Source organism: Anabrus simplex, chromosome 5, assembly GCF_040414725.1.
Source record: "Anabrus simplex isolate iqAnaSimp1 chromosome 5, ASM4041472v1, whole genome shotgun sequence".
NCBI classification, from domain to species: Eukaryota; Metazoa; Arthropoda; class Insecta; order Orthoptera; family Tettigoniidae; genus Anabrus; species Anabrus simplex.
In genome coordinates, this window is record NC_090269.1 from 113,552,417 (window position 1) to 113,570,828 (window position 18,412).

Consider the following 18,412-nt stretch of genomic DNA (forward strand, 5'->3'; position numbering starts at 1 on the left):
CGCATCTCAAATGCTTCCAAACGTTTCTTATCACGTGCACTAATAGTCCACGTTTCTGAACCATACAAGGCCACACTCCAGACATAGCACTTAATAAAACTCTTCTTGGTCTCCACATTTAAATTCCTTGATGTAAGTAGTATCCTTTTCTTGTAAAAAGCAATTTTTGCTTGGGAAATTCTGCTCTTTATGTCGACTGAACTTTTTCCATCTGGAGTGATTTTACTTCCTAAGTAGGTAAAGGCATTTACTTGCCTTAGTGGTATATCACTAATTCTGATGTCGACTGCAATATGCTGGCGGTTGCATACCATAATTTCGGTCTTCCATTGAATAGGGCTCATAATTTCTTTTTTGATAAATACAGGACATTCCTAATTTTTAACACCCTTGTAGATTGCGAAGAGTAGATTATCGATTCCGAGGAACTAGTAGCACCATCTGTGATGCAGATACGTAAACACGTGTAGCACCGAATGTGTTCTGTAGTGTGAGTTTGTTTTGGTTTATTACCAGGTCACTCTACAAGCCATGCCTACACTCATTATGGAGTTACATACTCTAATACGACTGTAATGTGATCAGAATATATGATTCTCTGCTTGAAACTAATCAAATTGTATAGATTGTCAGTAAATCTGTACTTGTATGGGGATTATGACATAATAAAATACTACTATTTCAACAAAATACAATTGTTCTACAGAAACAACCTTGGCTAGTGTTAAAAGCAGTGATGAAAACAAAAATAGTAATTCTAAAAGTTTCTCGTAATAATAAGTAGTGTATGATTAGATCATTGTAAATTAAATGTAACAGAAGACAGGTTTGCTACAAAACAAGTTGAATACTTATTAGAAATGTGAGTTAATTCCACACACTTTATACGTTTATACCACTGATATTTGAAAACCACACTAGAAGCAGAATACAGTGTAAACATAAATAACAATGTCGATTGGTACACCCAGTGTCGAAATATGTAATGTTATTTCCAGGTTAAATGGTTATTTCATTATTATGTGGCATAATTCATTCATCACATCCAATAAGACATTATTTTAATTGAAATGGGTGTTAGGTCGTACTATGCTGTATACAAATGAAATAGTAAATATTGCACGTTCAAATTTGCCGCACTTATATACGGTCGATCACTCTAGTGAGTGTGCCCAGCACACTCTGCCGACGTCATCGCGGAACCGATTCCTCACACGCGACATTGAGTCATAGGAACCGATTTTCGTGATTCCAGGCGTCACACGTGCACATCACTACTTTCCAGTGTCAACTCACTTAAATGTAACTTAAAAGCATCTTCACTGAAGATTTGCAGAAATAGTTTCCTTTCATGGAGACCATCACTGATGACTGACAAAAAAAAAAACAGACGACTTTCCATAAACACAGTGAAATCAATGTAGTGAGCAAAAGAATGCACAGATTGTATAGCTTACTGCATGTTTTTATTCCTTATTTAATATTGTGTGTTTTCTTTTTACAGGTACGGTATGGTATAGTGTAATATTTATATCAAACTTGTGTGTTCGTCAGACAGAAAAGCTTTTAAGTTACATTAAAATTTTTACAATTAATTTCTGGAGAACCACCTATTCAATACTTTGAAGTCTTTATGACTATGATACAATCATTATATTAAGGTTTAAGCATATAATGGTACATGTTTCACCTGTCATTGCAGGCATCATCAGCCATAAATTCTATATTCTAGGTCAGAGCTCTGAAGTGGATGTTAAATTAAAACTATTCTTAAAAACTAATTGTTTACAATAATATACATTAATGTATAGGACATTTTGGTCACATTTGGAATGAATTGGTTGAACATGATTTAAAGTTCTAATGGGATGTCATATTTATGTTCACATCAAATGGAGATAAAATAAATGAAATAAAAAATAAATTTACAGTTGTTACACCACAAAATGCTACTAACATCAACATGTATCGATTATGAACCTCGAACAGAGAAATAAAGTGTCTTGTTACCCAATAGTGTTGGTAACCTCAGAATTCTGCCAACCTTTGAATATGAACACACAAATCATTTGCATTTTATAAATGGAGGTTTTAATTTATTCATTCATTCATTCTCCATTTGATGCGAACATAAATTAGACATCCCATTAGAATTTTAAATCATATTCAACCAATTCATTCCGAGTGTGACCACAATGTTCCTGTACAGTACTTCAATGTATACTATTGTAAACAATTAGTTTTTAAGAATAGTTTTAATTTAACATCCACTTCAGAGCTCTGACCTAGATTATAGAATTTATGGCTGATGATGCCTGTAATGAAAGGTGAAACATGTACCATTATATGCTTAAACCTTAATATAATGATTGTATCATAATCGTAAAGACTTCAAAGTATTGAATAGGTGGTTCTCAATAAATTAATTGTAAAAATTTTAATATATTGAATTTCAATACGGTCAAAATGAAAATAGTCACCTTGTAATAAAGCTTTTAAGTCACAAAAAAACAAAATATCGTATAGTCATCTGTCATTATTTGTATTGTAATAGAAACCAAATAAATCAATAGATGAAACATTAGCAACTTTAAAAAAGAACTCGCATTGTTCTTCCTTATTTCCACATTTTTCAGATAAAAAGAAGTAAACTCGTGTCTCCCATCCTGAGGTGGTGCAGCTCTTTTCAGGCTCATCCTCAATGGATGTACCTTTTTCACAGTATACCAGCCCTCCTGTTAATATACAATTTCTGCATTCTTTTTGGAAGAACAATTTTACAATTAGCATGGATTTCACTGTGTTTATGGGAAGTCTGTTATTTCCATCAGTCATCAGTGATGGTCTTCATGAAAGGAAACTATTTCTGCAAATTTTTATTGAAGATTCATTTTCTTTTGGACATTTTTGAACACTTTTTTTATACACATTAGCTATATTCATGTGATGCTGCTGTGTGGTCTGTGGCTACAGTCATTACACCACAAAACGTCACTAACATCATGTATCGATTATGAACCTCGAACAGAGAAATGAAGTGTCTTGTTACCCAACATAGTGTTGGTAACCTCAGAATTCTGCCAACCATTGAATATGAACAGACAAATCATTTGCATTTTATAAATGGAGGTTTTATTTTGTTCAATATTGTTTCTATAATATAACGATTATTTTAAAGTTGCAATGGGAAAAATGGAAAAAATCCAATATATTATCACATGCTTCACAAAATACAAAATGGCATCCTGACAAAGTTTTTTGAGATAAAAGGGCAGGGTTTCCAAACAAGAGGCAATCCCATATTTTATGGGATGTATACTGATTCTACCTTTGAACTACAAAATAAAAATCTTTCACTGAAATCTTTCATTTATGTCTGTAGTAGTATGGAAACTGTTCATATTAGTGCTCTGGCTTGCTAAGGAAAGCAATGGTGAACAACATCACATTTCTTTTTGACTAGTTCATCTAATCTTCTTCTTTTATGACAACATAGGATCACTTTAGTCAGACCGTCATTCAAGTCTCTTTGAAGGGATTGTTCGGGCTTTGCGGTCTTCCCAGTACTTCTTCAGACGCTCCGATCTTCGTGCCCTTTCCTCAGTTGAAAATATGTGTGTTGTTGGTTTGTTTTGTGTAAGGGTAAAGCGGAGGTTTGTATTCTTGAGTTTTGTATTCAATTTTATCTTATTTGTGGTGTCTTCTGTTGTAAGGCCTATTTCCTTCAGATCCTCTCTTACTTCTCTGATCCATTTACATCCTTTTGTGGTATTTTTTGAGACGAGAGTGTGTTGTACTAGTTGTTTCAGAAGCCTCGAATCCTGCATCCTCATGATATGTCCAAAGAATCCCAGTCTCCTCTTACACATAGTATCTGTACACAACTTTGTTAGGTATTAACCGCCACTGTCTATCCTTCTGGTATTTTTTGTTGATGCAGGTTCTTCCAATCCTCCTTTCAATTTTCTGAAGTTTGTCAGTCTTTGATTGTTTATTCAGGTAAAAGAGTGTTTCTGCTGCATATGTAGCTTCCGGTTTTATAACTGTGTTGTAGTGTTTTATTTTTGCATTTGTTGATAGACATTTCTTTTTGTTGATATCCCATGTTAATTTTTGTGCTTTAGCTAATCTATTTGTTCTTGTTTGGATTGAGACTTTTTTTTCGCGTCTGAGTGAGTGGCATGCGCGAAACGAGCTCCTCGAAAGTGTGTAATTTCAAGTGTTTAACAGCGGGATTTTCAGTGTACGCATACGACGTGTTCAAGTGTGTGATATCTCTTGTGAAGTTATTAAAGAAAAACACAAATTTACTTATCGGGAATCCCGAAATAGTATTAATTCCGGACCTTGTTGTGAACGTAGCAGAATGGGCGCTTGCGAGCAATGTGGAGTGGAGCTGGGAAGAGCCCTTAAAGTACAGTGCGTTCAGTACAAAAAGTGGTACCACAAGAATTGTGTGAACAACCTGAATAGATATAGTGTGTGGTCCTGTGAAAGTTGTAGTGTAAATGAAAGAGACAACAGTAAGAGGAAATCAGTGGGGAACACTATCCCATCCTTAGATAGTATATTTTCTCTTCTAAAAGAACTAACCGAACAAATTCGGCAAATGAAGGAAGACCAAAAGAAAAGAGAGACTGATTTAGGAAACTCACTCGAACTGTGTCATAAGAAGTTGGACGATACGGCCCAGCTTATTTCAAAGCAACAAACTGATCTCGATAAATGTTTTAATCACATAGAAAACCTGACTCAGGAAAACTGCAATTTAAGGGAAAAAATAAAATCCCTAGAGTGCCGAGTGAATGACGCGGAAATGTACTCAAGATGGAACACAATTGAAATCCAGGGTGTTCCTGATATCCAAAACGAAAGTGTACTGGACACAGTTAAGAAGATTGGATGGGCTCTGGACATAGAGGTGAAAGAAGAAATGGTGGACGCGTGTCATCGCCTCCTCAAAGCCCCGCATCAACAACACTGCGGAATTATAATGAAGCTGGTAAGGCGAATGGACAAAGATCTGTTCATGTAAAGACGGCGAGTGAAGAGAAACCTCTCCACCAGGCACATAGATCTTCCAGGCGACAGTGTCATCTATATCAACGAGAGTCTGTCACCGCAGAGAAGAAAACTGCTAGCCCAGGCCTGAGTCATCAGCAGAGAGAAGGACTACGCGTACATATGGATAAGAAACGGAGTCATTAAAATGCGTAAAACTCAGGGTTCCAAAGTAGTTGTAATTAACAACCAGGATGATCTAAATAAGCTGTAAATTAATGGACGGCACTAGGCTTAATATTTATTATCAAAATGTGCGCGGGTTAAAAACAAAACTTGATGAACTGAGTCAGAACATCCAGGCCAATGAATATCAATTTGTGGCCCTAACAGAGACTTGGCTGGACTCTACTGTGTTCGATAGTGAGGTCTGTAGTGAGCAGTACAGAGTGTACAGAGCTGACCGTAGCACTAGGAGGGGTGGGGGTGTGCTCACTGCTGTCAGGAGAGGATTAACTGTGCTCAAGGCCGAACAGGTCACAAATAGTTTTGAGGGGCTCTTACTGAAAGTTGTCATTCAAGGAAAGGTATGGTATTTCGGTAATGTGTATGTACCACCTTCCTCAAAATCAGCTGTATACAGTGAAATATTTGGATGGCTAGAATCTCATTACGAGCTACACAACAGTAATGTCGTCATTGTCGGTGATTTTAACATACCATCAATAAGTAACATGAACAGTGATTTGAACACAAATACGCAAAGTCAGCAATTAAGAAATTTTATTAATCTTCATAATCTCTTTTTATGTAATTCAGTTCCAAACTGTAACGGAAAAACTTTAGACTTAGTAATGACTAATCAAAATATTTCAAATATGGAATGCACAAGGAGTACAGACCCGCTACTGCCAGAGGATGTACTCCACCCAGCCTTAGAAATAGAGCTACGATTTACATTGCATCGGACTAAACCTAACACTACTCCCCAGACTTCATATAATTTTAAAAAAGCGAACTACGAATGACTGTTCATGAGGCTTAGGGACACGAATCGGAACTCTCTCTATGAATGCACTGAAGTTGATGCTGCAGTAGATTGTTTTTACAGCAACCTTTATTCAGCTATAAACGAATCGGTTCCGACGAAAAAAAAAAAGGTAACGGCAAAATATACCCCATTTGGTTTACAGGTAGCATAATTCGAAAATTGAAAGAAAAAGAATATTACAGAAAGCGGAAGCACATTATGGAACATTATGATAGTCAATATAAAATTCTGAGAGCTCAAATTAAATCTGAAATTAAGTCCGCACACAGAAGATACATTGAGACAGTGGAACAAGGTATCAACAATGACACTAGATCTTTCTGGGCATACGTTAAAAATAGGATAAAGAATAGTAGGGATTGCGACACTTACAAATATGAAAATAACGTACTAGATACTAAAGATGAAATTTTAGAAGGCTTTGCAGACTACTTCCTATCAGTATATTCCCCGCATAAGGCAAAATATTGCATACCTAACGCTCCATCTTACACTAACGATACATTGCATATTAACAACTTTGCTTTAGAAGAGGTTGAAGTAGCACTTAAAAAGCTGAAACCTAAAGCATCTGCAGGACCAGACCATGTACCACCGTATGTAATAAAAGGTTGTTCAGAAGTTCTTAAGCATCCACTTCTATTTATTTATAATTTGATTATTAAAACATCTATATTTCCATCCGTCTGGAAGTTATCACGAGTGTGCCCCATATTTAAATCAGGGGATCCCACACTAATAAGCAACTACCGGCCTATTTCTATTTTATCCGCGATAGCAAAAGTTTTCGAATTTATGTTATGTAATCGACTAACAACATATTTAAGACCTCTTATATCAGACAAACAACATGGTTTCCTTTCACGACGTTCCACAGTCACAAACTTGGTTAACTTCACTCAGCGAGTGTCCACAGAACTTGACACGGGCAGACAAATGGACGTAGTATTTACAGATTTCGCAAAAGCATTCGATAAAATTAATCACGATGCTCTACTAAGTTAAACCTGTTCGGTTTCTCGAAACAACTGTTGCATTTTTTCAGTTCCTATCTAGGTGATAGGAAGCAGTTCGTTTCTTTCCAGAGACATTCTTCTCGGGAATACCCTGTAAATTCAGGAATAATTCAGGGGTCAAATTTAGGCCCTTTAGTTTTTCTCGCATTCATCAATGACTTGACTGAACAAGTGAAATATTCCAGCTGTCTGCTATACGCCGACGATTTCAAAGTGTTCAAAGCCATTGAAAACATAAACGACTGTGAACAGCTTCAGCTAGACTTGAAAAGTGTACTGGAGTGGGCGACTGAAAATAAACTGTACTTAAATGTAGAAAAATGTGTATCGATGTCGTTCACCAGAAGGAAAACTCCCGTCCACTACACTTACAAGCTAGGTGACAGTGATTTGCGATCGGTTTGCGAGATGAAAGACCTCGGGGTTTTATTCGACCACGAGCTTACATTCAATTCGCATATACTGAAAATGGTAGCTGAGTCGTACAAGACCCTAGGATTCATTATCAGGAATATAAAACCCTTCAAAAACACACAAACTTGCATTCGTCTGTTCAATACCATAGTAAGACCAAAAGTAGAATATGCCAGCATCGTTTGGAGCCCTAGGTGTCAAACATATGTTTATCAGATTGAAAAATTACAAAAAAGATTTTTAAAGTACTTACAATATAAAAAAACTGGCTGCTATCCCCGTATGGTACCCTATAGTGATATCCTTTTAAATTTCAGAGTGGAGAGTTTAGAAATTCGCAGACGGTAGGATGCAGTAAAATTTCTTTTTAAAGTTGTAAACTGTGCTATTGATAATCCTGAATTACTTTCTCTCCTAAATTTCCATGTACCTCGCTTCAATTCCAGAAATAACACAACATTTTTAAATGTAAAATCCAGGACGTGTGCCCATGATAACTCGCCGGTAAACAGATTCTGCAGTATCTTCAACAGTGCCATTCAGAAAAATAATGACCTTGACTTCAGTTTGCCATTGAGTGAGTTTGTAACTGAACTTCATCGCGCAATTATATGAAGTCCTAAAAATAGGGGAAATTGTAAGGTGAAGTTCTATAATATTATGCAATATAATGTACTGCTTTATTTATTTTATCATTTTACTTTGTCGTGTGTTGTTCCACGGCATTAACATAAGGTTCTTTAGTTTTTAGAAAAATACTTTCATATTGTATATCAATATTATGCAATATAATGCATTCCTTCATTTATTTTATCATTTTACTTTGTCATGTGTTGTTCCACCGCATTAACATAAGGCTCTTTAGTCTTTAGAATAATACTTTCATATTTTATATCAATATTATGCAATATAATGTATTGCTTCATTTATTTTATCATTTTACTTTGTCTTAACATAAGGTTCATTAGTCTTTAGAAAAATACTTTCATATTTTATATCAATAGTATAGGAGATTAGATAAAATTGTAGAATATAGTTTAGATATAAGTTTCACCATGTTAATTGTAGCTTATCTGTCATAGTTGCCACTGTAATTGGGACACTAAGTCCTGTAGTGTGCAATAAATAAATAAATAAATATATTTAAATTGAGTTACTATTTTGATTTTATTACCATTTATGGTAACTTCTTTTAGTTGTGTTGGTTTTTGGGGCATAATTTCTGTTTTTTCAAATGATATTTTGAGGCCAATTTTATTTGCAATGTTTTGAAGTTCTGATATCTGGGTTTTTGCTTCTTTTATGTCCACTGCTAGTAATGCTAAATCGTCAGCGAAACCCAGGCAATTTGTTTTGATTTTTCGGCCAATCTTTATTTTGGGGGGACATTTCCTAAACCATTCCCTCATTACCATTTCTAGAGCACAAATAAATAATAGTGGTGAGAGTCCATCTCCCTGCCTAGTCCAGTTTTAATTTCAAATGTCTCTGATGTTTCACCCCTAAACTTCACTTTTGATTTGGTGTTAGTGAGAGTCAATTTTATCATGTTTATTAATTTGGGGTGTAGTCCAAGGTGTCTTAAAATCTCTATTTCTTATACTGTTATAGTCCATTATCAACTTAAGACTCATGATCTGATCAGGACAGCTCCTCCAGGGTCTGAAACCTCCTTGATATTCTCCTAGTTCTTTCTCAAGTTGTAAACTTATCCTATTAAGGATGATTATTGAAAGTATTTTGTTATGTTATGTCTAGCAGTGAGATTCCCCTGTAGTTATTAGGGTCGGTTTTGTCTCCTTTTTTGTGCAGTAGGTGAATGAGGGCTGTTGTCCAGTGTTCTGGTAGTTCTTCTTTAATCCAGATAGACAAGTTGTTGATGGAGGGCAACTTTTGCGATGCTCCTGCATATTTCCAGATTTCTGCAAAGGTCTGATCTTCTCCTGGCGCTTTGTAGCTTTTTAATTTATTCAGGACTTGGTAGACTTCCTTTATTGTGGGGGGATGTTCTCTGGTGGTGTTTTTATCGGGGTGCTGGTGTCCAAATGAAGGAGTTCTGTAGGTTCCTCACAATTTAAAAGCTTGTTGAAATATTTAGCCAGAATTTCTGCATTGTCTTTATTGTTATGAGCCAGCTTACCATTTTCATCCTTTCATCCTGCTTTCTGAAGGTTTTTTAATAGTCCCTTGATTGAGTTTTATTGAATTGTTCTTCAATTAACTGCAGTGTGTCCTTATGATGTTGTCTTTTTATTCTTCTTAAGACTGGGGTAGTTTCTTTTCTCTGTTTTACTAATTTTGATAGGATATTTCTGTTTTTTTTTTTGGGACTGATGTAATAACCATGCCTGATGTCTTTTCTCCACTGTTTCATCACATTCACAGTTCCACCATTGGTGTTTTTTACATGGTTTAATTGGAGCCAGGTCTTCTGCAATTTGTTTATGGTTGTGTACTAAATCTTCAAGTTTATCTGTGATTTTTATTTTTTCAGTTGATTTCTGGTAATTTTTGTTGTTGATTAGCTGGGTAAGATCTATTTTTATTTTAGTTTTAAGGGCTTGCCTTTGCTGTCTCCTCTGGGGAGTGAGTTTAATTTTAATTTTAACTACGTAGTGATCTGAACCTGCGTCTATTCCTCGGAGGACTTTGATGTTATAGATCTCTTTGTGGTGGTATTTGTCCATGCAGATGTGATCCAGTTGCCATTCTCCTTTAGTGTAGTCAGGGTGTTTCCATGTTTTGAGTTTTAGAGGTTTCCTCTTAAAACATGTAGATTTTGAGATTAAGTTATGGTTTCTACACAGGTCAACTAGTCTCTCTCCATTTTTATTTGTTTTCTTGTGTGCTGACCATTTTCCGATGGTGTCACGGTATTTTCTTTCTCTGCCTAGTTGAGCGTTGAAGTCGCCTATTAATAATTTTACATGGTTTTTGGGGATGTTATCTATGGTCTGGTCCAATAGGTCCCAAAATTCTTCTGTTTCCTCATGGTCTTTTGAGGAGTTGTTTTTATCATTAGTGGGAGCATGGGCATTTATTATAGTATATATTTTATTAGATGCCTTTAAGGTGAGCGTTGAGAGTCGTGGAGACCGTGATTTGAATTCTTGAACTGAGTTTATTATTTTAAGGCTGACCAAAATTCATGTTCCAAATTGTGGGACATACTTCATCACTCTCTTCCCAGGTATACCTTTATAAAGTCGGTACCCTTGAGATTCCAAGGCATCCTGGTCAGTGTTTCTAATTTCCTGTAATCCCATCATAAGAATTTTGTGTTGGTCCATTATGTCGGTGATCACTTTTAGTTTACCGGTTTGCATGAGTGGGTCTATATTATGTGTAGAGAAGTATGTTATATGCTTTGGTTTGATTCTTGATTTTGTCTCGTTCGTGTACGAAGTACTGGGGTATTTCCGTGCCTCCGACTTCACGGTATCTTTTAGGTGGCAGCCCACCGTATCCGAATGCTGCCTTCTCTGAACTCTTGGTTCAGCCGGTGAAGTATTCCTTAAAAGACCTTCCATGGTTGACTGTCGAGGTGTCACCTGTGTGGGACTAGGTCCCGAATTACAACTCTGGATGTGATCCAGTGAGGTGATAATGAGGCCGCTCCTCTGGAGTACAGACACCTTGTGCAGCCACCCCTAACCTGGAAAACAGACGCTACATAATGGATTCCAGTGGTATTTCCTCCACTGTGGTGACCATCACCCCACCTAAAGGGGCCCATTTAAACCTAGGCCCATTCGCCCGAAGCCGCTGGGCCCCTTAGGGCGTCAGGTTATTTCCCGCTGCCTAACACTCGGCGTTGGCAGTTTTACAGCTGGGTGCCAGACCAGCAAACCCTCCTCCTTTCTCATTCCGGACTTGGGACCGGACAACGGCGGAATTAGTTCATCTAATATTACAAATTTTAAAAAATATGTTAAGGATCCACCTTTTTACCACCACTAATAATCCTTTTATTATTTTATTTATGTATTCTCATGAATATTGCAGGACATGTTTTGTCCTATGTGGACTTCATCGGCCGCATTCCCTTTGTACATATTAAAATTAACACAAAGAATAGGTCCTAAAAAGCAGTACACAATTAACAAACACATGTTATCGTTGTCAAGGTAAATGGATGAAAGTGCAATAGTCTTGTAATTTGATATTTTTCTTCAGGTGTGTACAAAGGAAAAGCGGCTGATGATGTCCGCATAGGAGGAAACCTGGCCTCCAATATTCATGAGAATATAGTAGTAAATTAATCAAAGGAATATTTGTTGTGGTGAAAAGGTGGATCTTTAACATAATTTTTTTATTTATAATATACTAGACATTCACCGTGGACAAGAAAATGAGATTCATAACACATAATAGTTCATGTCAGCACTATAGTGTAGGGCCTACTTGTCTTTCAGCTAACAACAAACAAAACATGTCTTTTTTAAGTATTTAAAGGAATAGTTTAGTCATTTGATAGATTATGAATACGGTACTATTAATCATGATAAGCAGAGCTCAAACTTCATTGATCTACATAGCTGTAAAATATGATCCTCAATTGATTGAAAATGACTTTGAAAAAATTATTTCATTTTCTAACAAGGAAGCTAAACATGACATCTCTCTGTGTTGCAGAACTGGAACATCATATCCTTGCGTTATTTCAATCCTGTAGGAGCTCATCCATCTGGTCTGATAGGGGAAGATCCTACAAAAGCTTTCACAAACCTGATGCCGTACATGGCACAGGTGGCCATTGGCAACAAGCCTAGCCTCACGATATATGGTGGAGACTATAATACCATAGATGGCACAGGTGAGTTATATGGTCATATAGATATCTATGTGAATTGTTACATTATAGTGGCACTCCTATCAGTCATTTATGAAAGTATTGTATTAATGGTCAGTTATTTCAAAACCAAAATACCTGGTGGGAAAACACATTAACCTCCAGTCAGCTGCACATAGTCTCGTTACACCTGTTAAGGCATTTAACCCACTGTGAACTGAGACAAAGGATATTTCTGAGGAAGAAGTCCTGAGCTGTTGAATTGCAGCCTCCATGTCAACATCTGATGTGAATATTGTTAGTCTCTAATAACATATTTCAACTACCCAATATGTAAAAATGGATATATGTTAGGATAGTTGGGAGATGGGAGACTGTTCACTGCAAGTGCTGCACAGTAATGTTGATGCGATAGCTCCTTTGATCGTCATCAAGATTATAAGAGACCTGCTTGCATTCACCACCTTCCTTTGTCATCTTTATCAAAGAACATCAAACAGTACACTGTTCCTCTTTGCTTGCATGCTTGCTTGAATTCTCGTGACTGGATGTCAAATATACCAATGGTGCTCATCGTTCATGTATCACGATGCTGGTTTGTTTGTTTGTTTTTTTTTTTTTTTTTTTTTATGTCACACCGACACAGATAGGTCTTACGGCGGCGATGGGATAGAGAAGGCCTAGGAGTGGGAAGGAAGCGGCCGTGGCCTTGATTAAGGTACAGCCCCAGCATTTGCCTGGTGTGAAAATGGGAAACTACACCCGGGCGACTGGTGTGAGACATTGATGATGGTGGTGATGATGATGATGATGATGATGATGATGATGATGATGATGATGATGATGATGAGCCCTATTCTCGGAACTCAGAATATTGTGCATGCAAAAGTTTACTCAGGTGAATATAGTGAACCATACAGCTTTCACTTATTTTCTTACCAATTGTAAAATATGTTCATGACATTGAGTGGCAAAGAATTGAACTACTTCATAACTTTATTAACAATACCCATAGTTTGTGCTCTGCTGTAAAATTTCCACTGACGTCTTTGGGCTCCTTACTATACAATTGGTCACAAACAATCACTGTTAAGGACAAAATTACACAATTATAAATATATATTTGAAACACTAGGCTCATTTTTAATTGTTTGAGAGAGTAGCTGAATGGACTGACTTGGTAAAGCACTCTAATAAAAGCTGTTAGCCTGTTAATAATAATAACAATAATAATAATAATAATAATAATAATCTCCATAGAGGCCTGGTGCAGGTCTTATGAGTTGACGCCGCCATACGACCTACGCATATGTGAGGATGAGGCCCTACCCGTGATGAATTCAAATGTTGAAGATGGCACAAACACCCAGTTCCCAAGCCAGAGAAATTAGCTAACGAAAGTTGAAATCCCCGACCTTGCTGGAAATTAAAGCCGGGACCCCTTGGACCATAGACCAGCATGCTGAATATTTAGCCACGAAGCTGGACGTTGGTTTGTTTATTTCAACATATCTTATAAAAAATGCACAACCAAATAGTTTCATATTATTAAAGAAAAGTATTCTCATTGACGGTGATCGGCTTCTACAAGAAAGCCACTAGGGTCAGCATCATTACTCACCTTTTGAACTAGTCTACTAATTCATAGATTTTTTCCCTCCACGTCACCATTTTCATACTGGGACAGTGAACTTCTACTTTCATTCTGGTAGTTAGTGCAGAAAATGCAGGTCACCTAATAGGAGGCCATCTACGAGAAAAAGACCCGCACCAGGCCTCTCCGGAGACCATACGCCATTATTATTACCACAGAAAAGATACATAGAATTACTATAATTATTTTAACTATGCACTTCAATTAATACTTCTCATTTAATTTTTTTTTTTTTTTATACAGGCCTTAAAATCTACTTGATTGAAAGTGCAGATGAGAAGCAAACCAATTTTGAAAAATCATGGCTGGTCTAGAATGTTGATTTTATTTCAAATAATGCAAGATCCACATAGCAACAAATTCATATTTAATCTTTAAATGTGAACGGTGATGATGCTTCTTGTTTAAAGGGGCCTAACATCTAGGTCATTGGCCCCTAATGGCACGAAATGAGACAAAATGTAAGGATAATTTAAAAATCCATAATCCTCCACTGACCAGAATTGAAAACGTGAGGACGAAGAATGAATGGATGGATATGAAGATAAAACAATCAGTGGATCCGACCCACAATGTCCCACATTCCCAGAAACTAGCGTTAAACAATAGTATTACTGACCAAGGGACTGCTTCTAAAATAATGGTGCTTATTGCTAGGAAAGTAGAACCATGGTATTTGTCATGTTGTGGTACTAATCAAAAGTAGCGTAGACTCACGGTATTCCACACATTATGGTACTACTCACAGGTAATGCAATGCGCACATGTAACACAGACCTATGGTGTTTCGCACATTGTGTCGCTATTTACAGGCAACGCAAACCTATGGTGTTCTTCACATAAGTGGACTAACCACAGAGACTCGCACTATCCCATGATGTTCCTCAAATAGGCAAGGCAGAACCATGGTGTCGCTCATCCCATCATATAAGGGTACGAATCACAGGTACTGTAAAATATGCATCCTGTCACAGACTGTCGCTACTAATTACAAACCTATTTTTTACCTAACATAGTGGTACTATGCGCAAGTAAAAGCGACTCATGGTGTTCCCTGCCTGATGGTACTAATTACAAGTAGTCTCATGGTTCTAATTTGATCATCCCTTGGTTGCCCCTTTTAGTCGCCTCTTACGACAGGCAGAGAATACCGTGGGTGTATTCTTCGTCTGCATCCCACACCCACAGGGGGTTGTGTGTTTGGTCCGCGAGAGGTATTTTATTTCCCTCAAGTCCACCGGCAAGCCGGTTAAGACCCCCTTCTCCGCCACCTGGGACGCACCACGTGGGAGTATCACCTCTCCCCCTGCTATGCCAGCATAGTAGGTTGCTGGAAATGTGAATGGCATATAATAGAAGTTAAATGGAATATAATATCTTCTGATACTGTTAGTGAAAGAGACTCTTTGAACACATTTTGAACCTTAAAATATCACTAAATTCTAAGTTGCTAAGAAAAAAGCTCCTCAATGGATAAAGGAAATATGAATTAGTTATGTGTATATTTCAACAAGACTCTATAAAGGTAAATATGAATTACAAATCACAGCACCCATGCAACGGATGGAAAACAGTAAATTCCATGCTAAACATAAATTTGATTTTCTTTTTCTTTTTTTCAAGCAAGATTTGTTCACTGTGCAAGTGTTTATGGTATCTGAGCTGTCTAACTGAAGCAATGTAATTTCAGAAGTGGCTTCATTTGTTGATAGTTTCTACCTTCATAGCCTGCCTCAATCCTGTGCAAACCTTCACACATACTTTGGTATACACTGTGAGAAGCATTTGAGTGACTTTTAACAGAGAACAAGCAACTGATTATGGTGACCTCTGTTACAAAGGGAAGAACACCACTATCAGCAGATGCTAATAAGGAAAGGTGCAACATTTACAGATTTACAATTCCATACTATTAGAAGAATTAACATTTACAGAAGTAGAATCAAATGACTGAGCTTGACACACAATGGGTGATAAAGAGATACATCTCGTGAAACAGATCTCAAAGGAGGATTGAGGCAGAAGACACTTGTGAGATAGATCTCGCCATGCAGATGAATAAAGTTTTTCCTGCTAATGAGATGTATTATCTTTGCTTGCGATGTATCTTGCGCAGTGGCCTTGGTATCTGTCAGCTGACACAACAGTTGTGCAAACAAACATCACCTAATAGACAAAGTACAATTTTAAACATCTCATGATGCAGCTCCGCCATTTACAGTTCTTCTGATTTAGTTTACATGAGAACAATGGTGATGGAGGGAGAAATTGCAGAGATTCAGAATAATTTTGATCAAGAGTATACAAAAGTAGCCTCCGTGGCTCAGGCGGCAGCGCACCGGCCTCTCACTGCTGGGTTCCGTGGTTCAAATTCCGGTCACTCCACGTGAGATTTGTGCTAGACAAAGCAGAGGTGGGACAGGTTTTTCTCCGGGTACTCCAGTTTTCCCTGTCATCTTTCATTCCAGCAACACACTCTAATATCATTTCATTTCATCTGTCAGTCATTAAGCATTGCCCCAGAGGAGTGCGACAGACTTCAGCAGCCAGCACAATTCCTATCCTCGCCACTACTGTAATGGGGGCTTCATTCATTCCATTCCTCACCCGGTCGAATGACTGGAAACAGTCTGTGGATTTTCATATACAAAAGTATGGTAAAGAGATTTTTATAGTCTCAACTTCCTGAAATATTCTGCAGGAAAACCACTGCAATGAGTCGCAAACGTGACAAATGCTGTGATCTTTTAAATACTGAGTTACCAGTGGCATAAATCTTCCCCCCAAGAAAAGAAAAAATAAGTACTAAAATCATGTGAACAGAGCGGCATTTTCCTGCCTTGAAAAATATCCTGGTATATAACAAAGTGTGAATATTGAAAAAAATCAAAAACAAACTTCATGGTGCTACAGTCCTGTTGGGTCTTGTTCTACCAAGCGACTGCTGTCAGCACAAAGCCTTCAGGTTACAAGGAGACGTGTGTTCAACACGATGAATCCTCTCGGTCATTATTCTTGGTTTTACTAGACCAGGGTGCTACTTCACCTTTAGATAGCTCCTCAGTTGTTCTCACATAGGCTGAGTGGACCTCGAACCCGCCCTTATATTCAGGTAAAAATCTGTGACCTGACCAGTAATTGAACCAGAGTCTCCAGATAAGTAGCAGACTTGCTACCCCTAGACCGTAGTGCTGCCATGACTGAAAAACGCCTTTAAAAAAAAAAGTTCTCATTCTGTATGCAGAAAACTGGTAAGAGGAAAACAGATCATCAAAATTAATGCTAAGGCAGCCTACATGGCATCAAAATAAAATACCTACAAATGGCAGCTGAATTATTACTATCTCCTGCCTGCTGCAATAGGCATTTAAAGGGGAACCCAGGGACTCTCAACCACAAGATCCTTAGCTGAGACTGGAAATGCTACCACTCACTTGTGCCATGGTCCTCATTTTCATCTTTGCTTTTTTTCTTACAAGTTCCTTTACGTCTAATGGTGACGATGGGATAAGAAAGGGAAGGAAGCAGCCGTGGCCTTAATTAAGGAAAAGCCCCGGCATTTTTCTGGTGTGAAAATGAGAAACCACGGAAAATCGTCTTCAGGCCTGCCGAGAGGGGGTTTGAACCCACTATCTCCCGAATGCAAGCTCACAGCTGACCGCCCCTAAACAAACGGCTAACTCGCTTGGTTCCATCTTTGCTCTCTGACCTCCCTTCGTTAACTCTTGTTCTTTTCCAACCCGATAGTATTAGCTTAACGAGTCCTTAATTTTCACTTCGTTAATGGTCCTTCCTTTATTTCACCAATATCTTCATTCTTCTTCCTTTCTTCTTTCTGATTAGAGTTAAGATAGGATGGCTGCCCAGTTGTATTTTCTTTTAAAACAATAATCACTACTACCACCACCAGAATGAAGACATCAGCAAAAGAAAAGTAAGGACCACAAAGGGCATGAAAATGAAAGACTCCCTATGCCTCGCAAGCCTAACGCCTACAGTCAGAAAGGAACAAGAATTGACCAACGAAGGTCAGATAGAATAGATGAGAGTAAGAAGCCTGGCACCAATAAGCCAAAACAGTACTGGAGACTCACCTAGGGCCTTGTGATCACCAACCCTCGTTCCCACGATAAGAGTGGCTGGGGCCCCCTTTTAGTCACCTCTTACAGCAGGCGGGGAATACCGTGGATGTATTATATCGCCCCATCCACTGAACTTTATAGTTTCTAATGCTTGCATAGTTGTCAGAAATTGCATCCAGGCTTCTGCTTGTGACCTAATTGCTCTAACTACGTGCCAAAGCATTCTGGTTAAAACTTATATCTTCTGCTACACAATACCACCTTGAAACCCAGGGTAACCTATGTTATACCAAAAAAATATACATTGTATATTCATCCTCATTTGTAAGTGCTCCAGCCACCTCTTGTCTTGTGTATTAAATGTTACAAATCTCAACTGGTCCATATTGAAATGTACATTAA

At 37.6% G+C, this 18,412-nt stretch overlaps 1 protein-coding gene across 2 annotated transcripts in view; it reads left to right on the plus strand.

The window, feature by feature from the left end:
• LOC136873828 (UDP-glucose 4-epimerase) overlaps positions 1 to 18,412 on the plus strand; it is a 73,166-nt gene that overhangs the window by 40,704 nt on the left and 14,050 nt on the right. For both annotated transcript variants that reach the window (XM_067147090.2, XM_067147089.2), the window contains exon 5: positions 12,118 to 12,298. In XM_067147090.2, coding sequence (XP_067003191.1) covers positions 12,118 to 12,298 — 181 coding nt within the window. The remainder of the gene's footprint in view (positions 1 to 12,117; positions 12,299 to 18,412) is intronic.